This window comes from Sarcophilus harrisii, chromosome 4, assembly GCF_902635505.1.
Source record: "Sarcophilus harrisii chromosome 4, mSarHar1.11, whole genome shotgun sequence".
NCBI classification, from domain to species: domain Eukaryota; kingdom Metazoa; phylum Chordata; class Mammalia; order Dasyuromorphia; family Dasyuridae; genus Sarcophilus; species Sarcophilus harrisii.
In genome coordinates, this window is record NC_045429.1 from 263660582 (window position 1) to 263677776 (window position 17195).

Consider the following 17195-nt stretch of genomic DNA (forward strand, 5'->3'; position numbering starts at 1 on the left):
CTACATATACAAACATATATTCACATGTACATGTGTATGTACATATATATGTACATATGTATACATTGTAATTATAAATTATATCATATATACTATAAACATTTTTGTTTTATAAACTACAATTCAAATTTTATAAAGTATATATACAGATACAAAATATGGATGCAATTTAACTTTACAAAATTAAATAATAGCTAGTTAAATATTAACTAAATAATAACTAATATAAATTACTAATTATTAGGTTGAATGGTACAATGGAAACAGTACTGGACTTGGACTTAATAAGACCAGTGTTCAATTCCTGACTTAGACATTTACTAGTTTAATAATGCTAGCCTTCACCACTCTGTGATTAAGTTTTATCATCTGTAAATTTGAGGATAATAATTTTCAAAAGGCACTTTGTGCATATCTCACAAAGTTGTAAGAATCCCATGATATAACGTCATTTTTAAAAACAAGGGGCTACATAAACGTTAGCTATAATTGGTAATAATCATTTGCCAAATTCTCTAAAATAGAAATCTAATTTTAAATTGTGATGGTAACAGTAACAGCAATAGCTACCACATACATTCACATAACTAAGGTTTACAAAGTACTTTCATAGTACTTTGAAAAAGAAAAAGAAGTTTGAAGCAAAGGATGAAAGTTCAAGTCTCCATGGTGACACTATCAATGGGACCTCAGACAAGTTACTCAACTACCCCTGGGCCTTATCTATAAAATTATTTCTGAAGTCTCTTCTAGGTCTAACTAGATGCTATACACTATTTTATTAGGCCCCTTGCAGGTTCATGATAAACCTTCAAGGTACGTAGCACAAACATTATTATGTTCATTTTATAGGTGAAAGAACTGAAGCTCAGATAAGTTCAAGTGAATTTTGATCAGGGTTATATGGGTAAAAATTAATAGAGCCATAATTTAAATCCAACTCCTCTAACCCCAAACTGTGTTCTCTTTCCATTCAACATGACTTCACTTATTTCACTCACTACTCTGCAAAAGAAGGCACAATGCTAAGAATAAATATTTTACTAATAGATTCAGGGGAAATACTCTCAATTTGTTCTAAAAGCTTTGTTCCCCAAATTAAAAGTGGAAGGGACCTGCTTTGCTTTTACACATCCTTCTTGATTTCTGGAATAGTAAAGAATGTTCACCCACTACCTACCTGGGAAGCCACTGGTCTTTGATTTTTCATTCAGACCTTGAATTTTGTCACCAACCTGAAAAACACAAATTCCCAAATGTGTTTTTTATTATGTTTTATGCTTATTTATCCCTGAGGTGAGACCATTTAGTACACTTCTTCCACAGGGCTTCTTGGTAGACACCATATCTTTGGATTATAGGATGATAGGTCTAACACTAGAAGGGACCTCAAGAGCCATCTAGCTCATTTCTTTTATTTTACAGGTGGGGAAACTGAGGACAACAAAGTCAATAAGTATAATAGATAAGAGCCAGAATGATTTTGGGGGGGCACCTAGGCCAACTTCTCTCATTTTACAAATGAGGGAACTGAAAATGGGGAGATCAATAATAATAGAATAATAAAGTTAGAGGTAGAAGGGACCTCAGAAGGCATTGCATATAATTCTCTCATTTTATTGATAGTAAAGCTGAGGTTAGGAAGATCAGTAATAGTGAGGTAAACATGAGTAATATGGAAACATGTTTTATATAATACACATATATAACCTATATCAAATTGTTTATAGTCTAAGGGAGGGGAGAGAGGAGGGAGAAAGGAAGAAAATTTGGGATATAAATCTTATTAAAATGAATATCAAAAATTCCCTTTACATTTAATTGGAAAAAATACTATTTTAAAAAAGATTCAGGCAAAAAAAAAACTAAGATCTAAAGCAGAAAGGGACTTCAGAAGGCATCTGGCTTGAGCCCCTCATTTCTGAAGTCAAAATGGTCAATAACACTGGAATAATAAAAGTTGGAGCTGGGAGAGACCTCAGAAGATACCTAGTCCAAACCTTTCATTTCACAGATAAGAAAATGTGAGCCCCAGAGAAGGTAAATTATTTACTTGAGGTCATCAGAGAGGAATTTTGAACCTAGATGTTCCCTATCACTGTTGACGATACCACCAGTCCAGAAGACATGCCCATTCCATGGTACCATACTACCTCCTTAATGGAAATAACTCTGAATTAAGAATCAGAAGCTCTCATTCCTAGCCATGGGACTTTAGACAATTATTTGCATAAATTCACATGTCAGAGTCTCAGCTTCCGCACTATAAAATGTATACAATAAAACTTGCACTACCTCACAGGGATGTTTTGAGGGAAGTAATTCCTAAACAATAAATCTCAAGAGAGTAATGAGCTACAGGAAATATGGATGTGATTGCAGTTTACAAACAAATTGTTCCTTCACATAGGCTGAAATCTTTATTCTCCAACTGTCCAATTAGTACAAGTAGTACTTTTGTGAAAATTATGTCTCCTTGGAAAAGCACAATCCCAGCACTATCACCAATAAGCTTCTCCGTGAACAATACAAAGCTCATCTTGTCTACAAAACATCATGAAAAATATCTTCAGTTCCTTAGAAAAGTGGTGAATGAAGTTGAAGAGACTTTAGTAGTTGGTCAGATCTACGCTTCATTATAGAGGTAAATTAACTTGCCAAATGTCACATGGCTTATAAATACTAGCACCATATCTGGAATCTACATCTCTTTGACCCACCTAGTCCACTAGTACATTACATCACAGTATCTTCCTGTGGTCTTCTTAGCTTGAAGCATTCAGTTTGCCATTTGATTATTGCCATGTTGATCCTTGTTCCTGTGATGGGGTTTTTGTTGTTGTTGTTTTTTGTTTTTTGCTTTAACCTCCTCAATTCAACTTCCCCTTGCTTACTTCCTGATAATGCTTAGAATAAAAATGAATTTCTAATCCCCAGAAAACTTTATGAAAGCATGCAATAGATTCATTGCAACCCTGCAATGAATTCATTTCTTCATCCCAGCTTTAGAATTTATGGAGGATTGGAACAATAAGGAATTTTCATGGTTCTTGGTCACAAGCTTACTTTTGGATGGAGCTTTGATCTCTGGTGGTAGCATTCTGTGACCAAAAATAATAATAAACAGCAGAATGTGGTCCCTGCAGATACCATTTTCATACACAAATCTCTTTACCTGGAGGGAAGAAAGGATGAATCCAGTTATGGTATTAATACCATTTAATTAGCCTAAACAAAAAGCCTTGCAGGCTGCTTATTTTGTAAATCTTATACCTCTAAACAAATATGAGCTGCCATCTTTTTTAACCAGAACTATAATTTCATTAGTATAAAGAATTCCCAAAAGGAAAAAAATTCCTCCTTCCAAGGCAGACTGGTACCAACTCTATAATTTAGAGAATTGCTAGGCTAATGAGACATTAAGTAATTTACTTGTTCAGGCTCATATAACCAATATATATCTGAGCTAAGACTTTAACCTAGGTTATCTTTACTTCAAGGGTAACTCCCTATCCATTACACCAGCCTGAACTGGGAAATATTTAACAAAATAAACAAAAAAATTAAATAAAACATATATAATATTACATTTTTAAATTAATTAAATTAAGTCAACATGTACTGCCCAGATCTTTTATGTCCAGTGGAGTGGTCCCATGAGTTTGAGATAGCTGCATACATCATCCTAATGCTTCTCTGTTGTTGCTATTTATTGTCTTCATTCTTCTAAGCTTATGAGCAATGAAATTCAGATAGAAACCATCCTGTGACAAGTTTCTAACCTTTTTTACCTTTAATGTTTAGAGGACTAACTTTTTCACAGGTGGATAAATGCTGTATATAAGATTATTGGGAGTTTTGTCTGGGAATTTATGATGTCCTTTTTTTATTATTTGAATTTGGGACCATTCCTCTTGCAAACTTTGATTAATTTTAGTCTCACCCGACAAAAAGTTGTCCATGGAATGTAAAAATTTACTTAGAGCTTTAAGAATTCCTTGTTGAGAATCCAGAGGAAGAATCTCAACTGTCACTATTCCTGAGCAACATGTAAATCCTCTTCCTCAGTTAATATATTTGTAATATTCTAAATACAATTTAATATGTAAACTGACTTAATTTACCTATAGAGTTTGTTTAGCCAGATTTGATTCATTAGAGGATGTATGATTCTGTTTGTTCAACTTTTATGACATTGAAATAAATATGGGATTATGGATCTGTCTTTTAAACTTTTATGATCTAAGAAGAAGGTACAACATTATAATTTGTAAATGAATTCTTTCTCTGTCACTCTGACAAAATTTTTCTTATAAGAAACCTTTTTAGCATACTAATTTTTGTTCAGATTTTCTCTGTGGCCTAAACCCTATGCTTGAGCATAATAATAAGACCTAATTTTTTTACCTTCATAATTTCTGCACTGTGGTAAATATATATTTGGCAGTAGTTATCCACCACATGAATTCAGAGAAGTTACTTTTTTCTACAACATTTTTTAAAAGTCAGGGAAATAGAAGACATACATTGAGTCAAAAGAAGTGTGGGAGGAGTGGTTGAGGGAGAGGTGATTGAATCACCCAAATTCCCTACACTTCACAGAAAACTGATAAAAAAAAATAACCCAAAAAATGAGCAGCATATTCCCAAAGAATGCAACCCCGTTGTCACTTTCTGGAGAATTTTCAGAGCAGAAAAGCTATGTAATTGTCTAACTTTTTTTTGTTTTTGGTATTTAGTTAATGTATGATTTCATAGAAGCTCAAAACCAGTTATGTTATGACCTCCCTGATCCCTTTTCCCAATGCTCCAGTACAGGTTTTAAGTAATCCCTTTTTGAGATGAAGAAGTTAAGGTCCAGAAATAATCATATTCTCCAAGGACAGCATTCTGATCCCAGTCACCATTGTCCCATTTCTCCTGGTACTTTTGAGAAACCATCCTTGAAAAACCCTTTTCATCATTACAATTACTGTACTACAATGGTTATATCATCATCATATTCTCTGCAAGGGATGAAAACTTAATCATGCACTTCCCAGTTTCCTGATTTCCTCAATCTTTAGTGCTCACTTATGTCTCAAATTACTTTGAATAGACTTCTCCGTGTAGTTTTGGGGTGATAGGAGTTGGATTTTTCCTTTGTATCAATGATAGGAGCAGGATTTCCCCAATTCAATACTTCCCTTTATTCCCAACTTCTTGGGATGTGATTTTACCTAAATCTGACCCTCCAAACCATAACTGATCTACAAAGTTTCTTTCCCTGGCCTCCTCCTATTACTACCCTAGCCAATATTGGGTAGATTCTGGACAAAGTTCCCTTTAGGAAAAAGGAGCCTCATTGACCCCATCTTCCCTGATGCAGTATCCTGTTTATCTAGGGACATACAAATTCTCAGCCACATAGAGTTTGAGCCGCTCAGATTTGCAGTGGGCCGAAGATCACCTAAATTACCATATCCGATGACATACTCACCAGAGGCATTTCCAGGTAGAGACAAGGTTTCCAGACAAATTAAATGCCACTTTATTTTTCTTGTATATTTATGCTGAGTTAAGGCAAAATAAATCTCCTTTGTTAAATATTTATTGGCACACAAGTGCCTTATTTCACCCTCCTTTCCTCTAAACATCTAATCTGAACTAATAGAATGCAATAACTCCAGAAATATCCCTACTACTAAGAAAAAATATTTGTTGACTAAATTGTAGAGCCCTAACCAGCTGACCATTTACTTTATTTGGTCTTTTAGACATAGGAATAGACTTTTCTGGTCCAGTCTCACTCTTATTTTTCTTATTCCTTGACAAAGATCCCACATATACAAGACCAGGATGCAGTTCATACTACGTAGACTGTAATTACTGATGAGTAAACTGTACCACACTATACTACTAGTATGAACTGATTAGGACAGTGCTCTCTTTAACTGTCATATATAACTAATTAAAGTTTTTTTGTTTGTTTTTTTGACTTTCCACCTCTGTAAGATTCCTTTTCATTAGATAGGGGGGATGTATATTGTAGAAGGGGCTGAGCCAGGCAAATCTAAACTAAGAGGAATCCATAAAAATGCTGAAATGATGAACTAATTTTCACAGAAATTTAGAAAAAAGGTTCCAGATTCATCTTCTCATGGATAAAGGTTTTCAACCTGTGATCTTAAAGTATATGGAAGGACAGAGAAGATGAAAAATAAGTCCATGACATAGTGTGATAAGAATTGACTGAGAGCTATAGGATAATGTATGTTTTGAAAGGAACATTGTGTTCATTATCTAATCTAGCTGACTAATACCTAGAAATAATGAATAATCAGCATTTTTAGTGGTATGAAGTCATAAAATTATAGATTTTTGAACTGGAAGGGAATTTAAGAGATCAACTAATCCAAACCTCCTCTTTTTGTAACTAAGGAAACTGAGATTCAGAGAAGAAAAATTATTCTTCATCATGAGAGATCACATCAACCCTAGAATTCATACCTAGGAAAAACCCTCAGCCTCTTTGACCTCTTCCCTCTGATTGGAGAGCTTCTCCCAGAATCCCCTCATGAGGAGGGGGCACAGGCTAACCATCTCTTCATTTCTTATCAGACTATAATCCCTGATATTTCATCCTCCCTGCCTTTTCAGCTTCAGAATGCAAGTTTCTTAAGAGTAGACACTGTCTTTCTTCTTTTATTTGTATTCATGGAGCTTAGCACATACCTGACACATAGTAAATGTTCAAAAAATGCTTGTTGATTTTTGTGTTCATCTCCTATTGGTAGTTGGTAAAAAAAAAAAAAAAAAAAAAAAAAAAAAATCCAAGATGTGAACTCTGACCCCAAATTCACTGTTCTTTCCACTATGAAAGGTAGATTATTATTCACCTAAAACTGTGGTCTGCTCCAAAAATTTTCTCTAGGATCTAGCATATGATAGTATAAAAACAGTGCATATGCATAGGTTATATCTTTCATTAAATATTAATTAATTATTCATTATTAATTAATGATTAATTAATTGAAATTATTCTCCACTCGTTGAAATGCTGCCCCTCTTCTAAATTCTTCTTTGATCCTGCTTATTTTCTTGCTCAATCTTTGTATTGCAAATTATAATACCTCATCATAGGATTTAGAGTTGTACAGGATCTTAGAGATCTCCTAATTTAACCTCCTTTGCATTACAGATTAGAATATTAAGATCCAGAGAACAGTAACTTGCCTAAGAAAATAGAAGACCAGGAGTCAAACCCAAAATCTTTGACTTCAAATCTAATTGTCTTTCCATTGTATCACAATGCCTTGTTTTCTCCCACATCACCAACTAGCTAGTGAATGTTATTAATATTAACATATTAATTATAATTAATTATATATTATATATAACTAATTAAATATAATTAATTCATAATAATAATAAAACATATTAATAATAATAATATTCATTCTCTTTCCCCAAAAAGACTCCCTACTTCTACTTCTATTACTAATGAGAAGACCACCACCCTTTTAGTCACCCAGGGTTACAACATCAGTGTCATCAACTACTTACTCTTTTTCACCCTGAATGCTTCTTAATCACCAAATCTTGGTATTTGTATATTTGCACCTCCACAATATTTTGTGCAATATATCCTGATTCAATCTATCCTCACCTCTCTTCAGAACTATTACAATATCCTCCTCATTGGTCTCTCTGACTCAAGTCTTTCTCATTCTAATCCATCCTCCAAACAGTCCACAAGGTGAATTTCCTAAAGCAAAGGTTTTACTACATCACTTTCAATACTAAATAAATTCCAATGGCCTCTAGAATAAAATATAAACAACTCAGGCAGTTAAAAAATTCTTCACAATTTAATCCCTTCCTAACCTTTCTAGGTTTATTACACTTTTTTCCCCTTCTCATTCATTCTGTGGTCCAACTATATTGATTTCCTTCTATTCCTCACACATGTTCTAATTTCCATCTCCTTGCTTCAACACTGACAAGTCCTCCATGCCTGGAACTCTCTTCTTCCTCACTTCTACCTCCTTCCTTCAGTGCCTATTTTCTTTCAAAGCTCAGTTCAAGCACCATTTTTTGTAAAATATTCTTCCCTCCAGATGATCAAACCTTGCCCTCTAAGGTTGTGTATCTGCTTTACATGCTAAAATGTCAACATGTCACACATTAGGAATGTAATCTTGAGGGAATTTAATAGAATTATGGATAGTTCAATAAATAATCAGTATAATTAAGAAAATTCTGCATATTCCCAATATCTAACTCAGTATCTGATATAGTAGGTAATTAATAAATGCTTATTGATGGATGATTTCTTGATCTAATACTGATTATTTTTGTCATATGTTATCATATAGCAATAAAAGTTTGTACATTTGCCATATTCCTCCTAATAGATTATAAACTCTTTAAAGAAGGAACATCATCTTAATTATCTTTATAACTCCTTCGGAGCAGGCATAGGGTTTTGAACAGCAAACATTTAATTCACGATGTTTTATCAGTTAGATGGCTGAATAGACAAATTCATGAATGAATAATTAAATGATCAGGTTGAAATTATTTGACTGTTCCACCCAAATTGACAGTTTATAGAGTTTTTGCTTCACTACTTACAAACTTACTCAATGTATATACAATTAGAAAGACAAAACATGAACCAAACCAGGAGGAAGATTAAGGGGAAATGGTGAGAGGCACCCAAATTCTTCTGCAAATTAAAGAGCATTGGTCTAAAACATAAGTAGATGACCAACATACCTCCAAGAAGAGCAACTCTATGTCTTCATGAGATCTGCCTTTTGAACTCTGAAATATGAGCAGAATCACATTTTAAAATTTTATCAACCAGGAAAAAGACATTAATGGGGTGCAGCATAAAACATAGACTATCCCAATCACGTGCAATAGTGCTTTAAAATGAAGATCATCTAGGGAATCTGGATCCAACTTCTGATACATGCTCAATGACCTCCAAGTCACTAGAATTTGTAAAGAAATAATATAGAAGGGAGGTTGCAGGGGGGATAAAACCAGGCCATAAGAAAGAATTGGGAACTTTGGTAATAGTATAATGTGGTATAGGGTCAATAGTACAAAGGATAGCTTATGATCTACTACAATGTCAGAGTCTTGGAATAAAACCCTAGTGATTCCACGTTACTTTTAGCTCTAGGAAGAAGTCATCACATAGAATCAGCATTATCAGAACTCTAGTTTGTGACTAATAAGCATAAAATCACTGATAAGGTATAATGTGCAGGAAAAATTCTCCCTTATCAAAAAAAAAATCTATCCTCTAGTGTTTAGATATTTATCTTAAACAATGAAATCTATTAAAAATGAAAATGTTTACAAATAAGCAAAAAGCATTTGTTAAGTACCTATTATATATATATATATATATATATACACATATACATATTTATATATACTATGCATTGCACTGAGATGTAGATGCAAAAATAAAAATAATAGAATCCCTGTCCTCAAGGAGCTTATGTTGTGTCAGAGAAGACAGCATTGTGTATAAGTAACAAAAAGTAGATAGAAAAAAAAATGTAAAGTGAGGAAGATGGCTTAGACCTTGAGGCATGAGGAAAGACTTCAAATTGAAGTGATGCTTGAACTGATCGTTTGTTTTGCTTTAGCAATGAATCCGTATATCAGAAATTAATAAATGACACAAGGCTCTAGGAGAATGGGAGAAGACAGAAGTGGTAAGGGAAGAAAAGATCAAGAACAGTCTGGAGCAAATAGCAAAGTCAGGGAAGCTTGGAGAAGGGAAAATGAGGGACTGAGCTCTTGGTAGTAGTGGAAAATATCCTGAAAGAAAGAAAAAGGATACTTAAAGTGGGTGGAGGGCAGCCAAGAAAGAGCTTCACAACCTTGCCTCTGGTGATGACACAAAAAATTAACTGGCTGACTAGGCTTTGGCACAATGGAAGCCAAGATGAATGGGAGCTGACATACCTCATTACCAGTAGCCTGCTGTACAGTATCCTTCAAGGGCATAAGCACCCAGTCATCTGGAATGGCAGCTTCTCCAAGGGCTGGAACTGAACCAACCACATTTTCTGCAAAGGAATTGGGAAATGTGCCAAATGTTAGCCTCTTTTCTTAACTATCCACACTAAACACATACATAATACACACACACACACACACACGTATTGCCCCCTCCTCTTTTCTGATTGCTAGTCTGGGCATGGTAATTATGGACAGCCAGACTAAATGCAAGATACTCTGCTTTAAAATAACAATGATCCACTTCCCACAGGGAGGGAAAGGAACATTTGATTGATCCATGGGGATAAAGTCATTATGGGCAAGCAGAGACAGACCAAAAAGAGGGAAAAGAAGAAGGCTCCTTCTAGAAGATTGGGATCATGGATTTAGAGCTAGAATGGACCTCACACACTCATTCTTTTTTTTACAGAGAAGGAAACTGAGGCCCAGGGAAATTAAGTGATTTAACTTACACTGGTTTTCTCAGAAGCAGAATTTTAAATTCCATTCCTACCACTGAAATTCCTGCTCAGTCCCTCCTTCTCCCTTCCCCAAGCTTCCCTGAGCTTGCTATTTGCTCCACACTGTTCCTGACTTTTTCCTCCCCTACCAATGCTGTCTCCCATTCCTTTGAAGTACCATTGTGTTTACTAATTTCTGATATACCAATTCATTTCAATAAAGCTCAGTTCAAGTATTACCTCAACATGAAGCCTTTTCTGATGCCTCAAGGTCTAATTCCTTGATTTCTTAGTGAGAATATTTTCCATTGTACAATACTGCCTCCTCTTTCTATTTTCTATTACTTCCAGTATCACTCCAATCCTATCTTCTAGCAATGATTATAATATCAATGGAACAGGAGCAAGAATTTGCCTGATTCCTCAGGCTCAGAACACAAGAAAAATATAAGAATATGGTAGACATGCCTCCCTATGCTCAGCTCCCAGCTACAGGGCTACACCAGCTTCTAATGGTCTTAATGAAGAATATCACTATAGTGATCCTAATCAATTGTGAGAAGATCTAGTGAGCATTTTTGGTAGGTTAGTAAATTGTTCCAGATTAAAATATAATTGGTTGAACAAAATAAAATTGAAAATTGAATTCAATATAGATAGTGTTAAACTCTGATTTTCAAGCCAATATTCAGCCTGCAGGAATCTCTTATTATTTGAATTTTATGCCACAGGTCTAGGTTCACCCTAGGTAGCATTACAAACTGTGTTAATAATCACCTAAGAAATTGAGTGGAATATTGGAGTCAGGTAGACTTGGATTTAAGACTTGCTTTTAAATCATATTAGCTGTGCACTCATAGATAAATCATTTAAGTTGTATGTGGTAGCTTGCCTCTGTAATTGTACCTGGTGCAAGGAAGAGATAGATACAGGGAGACTGATATTGGTGGATTTCTTGAGTTCTGAAATACTGAACTTCAATGGATCTTGTCATTTTGTTGTCTTTACTAAGTTTAGCAAGAAAGTGATAAGTCTCTGGGAACTAGGAAGGGGAAAGATGGAAAGCAGAGAGTAGAAACCCAGGTTGGCTAAGAAAGGGTGAACGACTTGAAAATTGAGCATGTCAAAGCACCCATGTCAGGAATCTTAAGGCCTATGAAATAGCTCTGTAACTTTCTAGCCTAAGTAAAATGGATAGAATCAGTTTTGTTGAGTTTTTTTGGTTTTGCCTTTAAAAAAAAAAATAAAAGTCACAACTTCTGTATACCAGTAGATAACTCTAAAACTATAAGTTAAAGAAAAATTGCAAGTGTACATCAGTAGAAGAAGTTTCCATACTAGGAAATCCTCACACCAATGAACTCACAGTTCAGATACTATTAAACTCCCTCTCCCCAACTCACCTACTCCATTTATTCTATACTTCTCTAATTTTTAGGTGGAGGGGCTAAGTGATTGTTTTCTTAGACAAAGGTACAATATCCAAGCATGTCTTCTCCTATGAATTTTGTTTTTCTTTCTTCCTTAGATATGGACTTGCCTTTTTCCCCCCTGTATCTGGAGTTTACTTTTTGTGGGTTAATTGGAATCTAGAATAAGATCAGTGGACCGAAGATCTAGGAAGATAATATGCTTGTTTCTGTTTAAGTCTCCAATCCAATGAAATTACACTGTGTGATTCATTCTGAAGCCAGTTCAGTCATCCTGTCTGAGCATGCTGAATTAAGTGTGGCCCTCAGGGATGCTTCCCCCAAAATAAATGAAAGTGATAGTAGAAGCTATAATATAGTAAACAAGATAATAACACATCTTAAAATATGATATTTGCTGTCTCTTTTGGGTCTCACATAAAATACCCTCAAGGGAGGGAGATCCAGAAGTTAGTTTTGTTTTTATTTTTCCCCATTATTAAAAACCATGCAAACACTTACTAAATTGTACCTCGGTGGTTTCTGTATCCTCCCATGATGGAGTTTATGGCCACTACTTTTATAGTACATGCTAAGCTTTTAGTTATTAATTCATTTCAGTCTCTTTGAAGAAGTTTAGTGTCTACTGGGATTTTCATAAAAGTTATTTAAAGATTAAGAAAGGTACTTTTTGATTGCCTATTTGTATGTGTGTATGTATATGTGTATACTCATAAGCTTGTTGTATCTTTCTTAAACCTATTTCATGTATAATTATAATCTAGCCACATAAAAATGCTGGAGAAAAAAAGGAAGGGAGGAAAGAAGAAAGACAGAAAGGGAAGGAAGGAAGGAAGGAAGGAAGGAAGGAAGGAAGGAAGGAAGGAAGGAAGGAAGGAAAAGAGGGAGAGAGAGAAGGGAGGGAAAAAGGGAGGGAGGAAAGGAAAGAAAGAAACAAATAGAGAGGGGGAGGAAGTGGGAAGAATAGAAGCACAAATGAATGAATTATGATGTTTTTTAAAATGCAACAGAATTTACACATCCAAATGAGTGTGGTCTCATTCTAATCTTTAGAGTTCATGCATTAACTCCAATTGCTTAAAACTTTTCTGGAGTTTCTCCTTGGGAATCACCTTCAGAGTCATTTTGTGAGCCATACAAGAAAATTAATCTCATTATTTTATATTTTAGTCCTTGTTTTTGGATTGACTAGTGATCCAAGATTGTTCACAAGATCTTAAAACTTGCTTAGTCCAACCCTTTCATTATCCTGAAAGGGAAACTGAGACAGAGAAGTTAAATGATAACAAAGATTCTAAGTTGCAGAGCTGGGATTCAAAGTCCTTTCATTCCAAATACATGGCTCTTTATATTTCACTGAACTACCTTATTCACATAACTTGAATTGGAAGGACTGTTTCCCAAGACCAAGTCCACCCACAGAGGACAAAGACTTGCCACTACTGGGGAATCATGAACACTAAAGCAAATCTCAAAGAGAATCATAGGGTCATAGATTTAAACTTGGAAGGGATTTTAAACAACATATAATTCAAACTCTTCATTTTAAGGAATGAGGAAACTGAGTCCCAAGGAAGTTGTTTCACCAAAGATCACAGAGGCTATAAGTATCAGAGACACTATTTTTATCTCTTTTTGGTGCTGTTGTTGTTCAGTTTGTTTTCAGATGTGTCTGACTCTTTGTGATGCCATTTGGGGTTTTCTTGGCAAAGATACTGGACTATCACTATTTCTTTCTCCAGATCATTTTACAGATGAGGAAACTGAGGCAAACAGAGTTAAGTGACTTGTGCAGGGTCACATATCCAGTAAGACTCTCAGGCCAGATTTGAACTCAGGAACTTCCTGACTTCCTGACTTCAGGTCCAATATTCTATCCATGGTACCACCTAGTTACCTTGCAATCCCTTTCCTTAGATTAATGAAACAGGAGGTATAATAGAACAATTCTGTCCTCAGCATTGGGACAAGGAGGGTAGGCTCCAAAGATGCTGAGTCACCCAAAGCAATGAAAGATACCATTGAATGACACATGATTGTGACCGGGATAGGAAATGTAGAGAAAGATGAAAGAAGGAATAGTTTCTGCTTTTGAATCAAGATGACAGCCAAGTCCATTAATCCCACTGCAACTTTCAGAGTAACACTGGAGTGCATTTAGAAGGAATGCTGGCTTTGAAGTAAGATGTCTTCTCACATTCTTACATTCAGATACCACCTATCACACTCCCTAGGTGACATTGAATAAGTCATATAAACTCCCTGACCTCAATTTCTTTATATGTAAAAAAGAGGAAGTTATCCTAAAAGACCTTACTGGCTGTGTGACCCTGAGCAAGTCACTTAAAGCCCTTTCTCCTCAACTGTAAAATGCAGATAATAATAGCAGCTATCATCTAGGATTGTTAAAAAGATCAAATGAGATGATATTTGTAAAAGCATTTGGCAAAGTGCCTGCCATTTTTAAAATAAATGCTTGTTTCCTATTTTCCTTCTTCTGAAGTACCTTCCAACTCTAAATCCACGATTCTGTGGTCCCATGATGCTATGAGTAAATGACTCTGAACTAGAAAAAATTCTAGCTTCACCTTCTAGACCAAAGAGAGTCAATTAAAAGGAAATTGGGGGGGGGGGGAGGAGAACAGTGATAGAGCGTCTACCTCCCTGCCAAGATGTCTATAATTTTTATTCCAAAAAGCTAGCAATTGGAGGTTTGGGGGAAACCTCCCAAAATGGGAAATTTTTGAAACAAAAATAAGTATAAAAAAGCCTTAGAAAAGGTACCACTCTGACTCTGAAGTAATAGTAGGTAGGGTGCCTGCACACTTGGGTTTTCCAGATATTCTAACATCCCAAATATCTTACTAATTTTTTACTAGATTCAAGAGAGACCCATATTTCCAAAAGGAAAAAAATGGCAAAAAACTGAGTACTCACCATCCAAGAAAGTTAGCAGGCCAGGAGATCACCCAGCAATATGGCCAGTCCTGAATATAATATTCCCCAAACATCTTGTTCCACCATCATGGGGGTCTGAATGAGCTCTGCCCCCAGTATGTCACTTTGGAAAGCTAGGATCCATTCTCTTCATTCTTCAAAGGTTGTGTCAGTGGCCTTGGTGTATACCTTCTGATGTTCAGAGACAATCTGAGAATTGTCAAGCAGCCTAGCGTTTAGAGGCTTGGGCAAGTCTGTGATTCACACCACGATGGGATAATCAAACACGCCTAAGAGAAATTACAGGTTATCCTCCTCTGAAAAGGAATCCAGTAAAATGAGTCACTTGTTTGTTCTTTGCATTCATAGACTTTATCTTTCAAAAGATCATAGGAGACCATCTACTCCATCTACTAGTCTAATAAAATTAGAACTCCAGGGCTTGATAATAATGTTACCTGATGATGATGGTGATTAAGAAAGAAATCCTACAAGTTTCCCTGTTTTCACATTGAACTTGAGGAAAATTGCCTGGAAATTCTATGAAGTCATCTTGGTTTATTTAGTCTCTTCTTCAACATCTAAAGAAATTTCATCTTTTAACAAAAAATATTCTAGATCTGGAAACAATAGCATTGGGACCATGGGTAGGAACTAATAGTTTGAAACCAGGCTTTCCTACTAATCATTTGTCTAGGTTCATTATTCCTCATCAGTGAATAAAAGGGGAGGAAGTAGACAATGTATACAGAATTTCTTCCACATCAAAGAGTCTATGAGTCAGTAATTATTCACTAAATCCCATGTCATGTACTCAGTGCTGCTAGTTGCTCTGAGAGAGAAGACATGATACCTGCATTGAAGAAACGTCTACTCTAGTCAATTAAAAAGTCAAGACAGTTCAAAAAAGTAGTCAAATTAGCTTTTAAATCAGAATATTAGAAAGGAAGCATATTATAGTGGATAGAGAGCTGACTTTGGAACCAGAAAAATCTGGATTCAAGTTCTAGTTTTTACTATGAGACCCTGAGCAGGTCTGAACAACTCAATTGTTCTAAGCAACTTTCTAAGGCTATGAATTAGAGAGAATATGTTGACCTATGTTGATAAAAGGAATTTCCTCATGTTTTCTGGGAGTTCACAGAAATCACACATAAAGTCCTTTTCCTATTACCAAGGCAGATAGCACGTGTCTCCTATGTTGTTCACTTATTTTCCACCCTGACCCTTATCCTCCCTTTCCCCAAGAATAGAACATCATAATTCCATTTTAATGAATATTTATTGAATATATTAATATATACAAGGCATCATTATGATGGAGGATAAAAAGAAAAAATAATTCCTGTTGTTTAGTCCTTTTTCAGTTAGTTATTTCTGATTCATGATCTCATTTGGGAGTTTCTTGGCAATCTCGAGATACTGAAATGATTTGCCATTTCCTTCACAAACACATTTGACAGATGAGGAAACTGAGGCAAATAGAGTATGTGCCCAGAGTCACACAGAGTCTGAGGTCAGATTTGACCTCAGGAATCTTCCTGACCCCAGAGTTGGCATTCTATCCACTGTGCCATCTAGTTGCTCCAAATAATTCCTATTTTAAATCAATATGCAAAGGTTTACTTTCTCATGTTGAAATATGATCTTACCTCTTAATATCTAGTTATTTATATAGTACTTGAAGATTTGTAAAGCACTTCACAAATATTAACTTATTTTATAATTATAATCACCATAGGAGATATTATTATGCCCATTTTATCATGAGAAAACTGAGACAAGCAGAAGTGACTCACCCAGAATCACACAGCTAGTAAGGATCTGAGATTGGATTTGAACTTAGGTCTTTTGACTCCAGGTATAGAGCTCTATTGTGTCACCCACTACCTTTTCATTGTTATGGAAGGACTATCTTCATTAGTTTGCTCAAAAAAAAAAAAAAAAAACTTGTGGTTAACTCGATTCCATTTGTTATTTGAACCTGGTTCATTTTTGAATGTGAAAAAACATTAACATTAAATAACCTCCAATCCATCCCCCCCAAAGAACTTCAGATGAAACCAGTCTTTCAACAAATATTTATTGAATGCCTCCTACATTCAAAGTGCAGTGGGAGATATAAATATAAATTGGATATACTTGCTTCCCTCAAGGAAATTACAATCTAGTTGAGATAACAAGACTTATGCTAACAGTGAATGAGACAGGTGTGCAATTTAGCATTTTATCTGTGATTAGAATAAATATATGAATGCAATTTTTATCAAATTTGCAAGTTGAACCAGACCTGGAAATGATAGCTGGTATGTCAGATGACCATTAAGATTCAAAATATCTTTTTGAGGCAGAATAATGG

General features: G+C 35.1%; 1 protein-coding gene across 1 annotated transcript in view; it reads right to left on the reverse strand.

The window, feature by feature from the left end:
• The window catches only part of ADGRF4 (adhesion G protein-coupled receptor F4), a 38537-nt gene extending 23473 nt beyond the window's left edge, over nucleotides 1–15064 (reverse strand). The window contains exons 1-5 of the mRNA XM_031964738.1: nucleotides 14837–15064; nucleotides 9973–10076; nucleotides 8761–8808; nucleotides 3067–3175; nucleotides 1181–1235 (exon numbers count right to left, since the gene is read on the reverse strand). Of these exons, the coding sequence (XP_031820598.1) occupies nucleotides 1181–1235; nucleotides 3067–3159 (148 nt within the window). The 5' untranslated portion in view covers nucleotides 3160–3175; nucleotides 8761–8808; nucleotides 9973–10076; nucleotides 14837–15064. The remainder of the gene's footprint in view (nucleotides 1–1180; nucleotides 1236–3066; nucleotides 3176–8760; nucleotides 8809–9972; nucleotides 10077–14836) is intronic.
• Between the last annotated feature and the right edge of the window lie 2131 nt (nucleotides 15065–17195).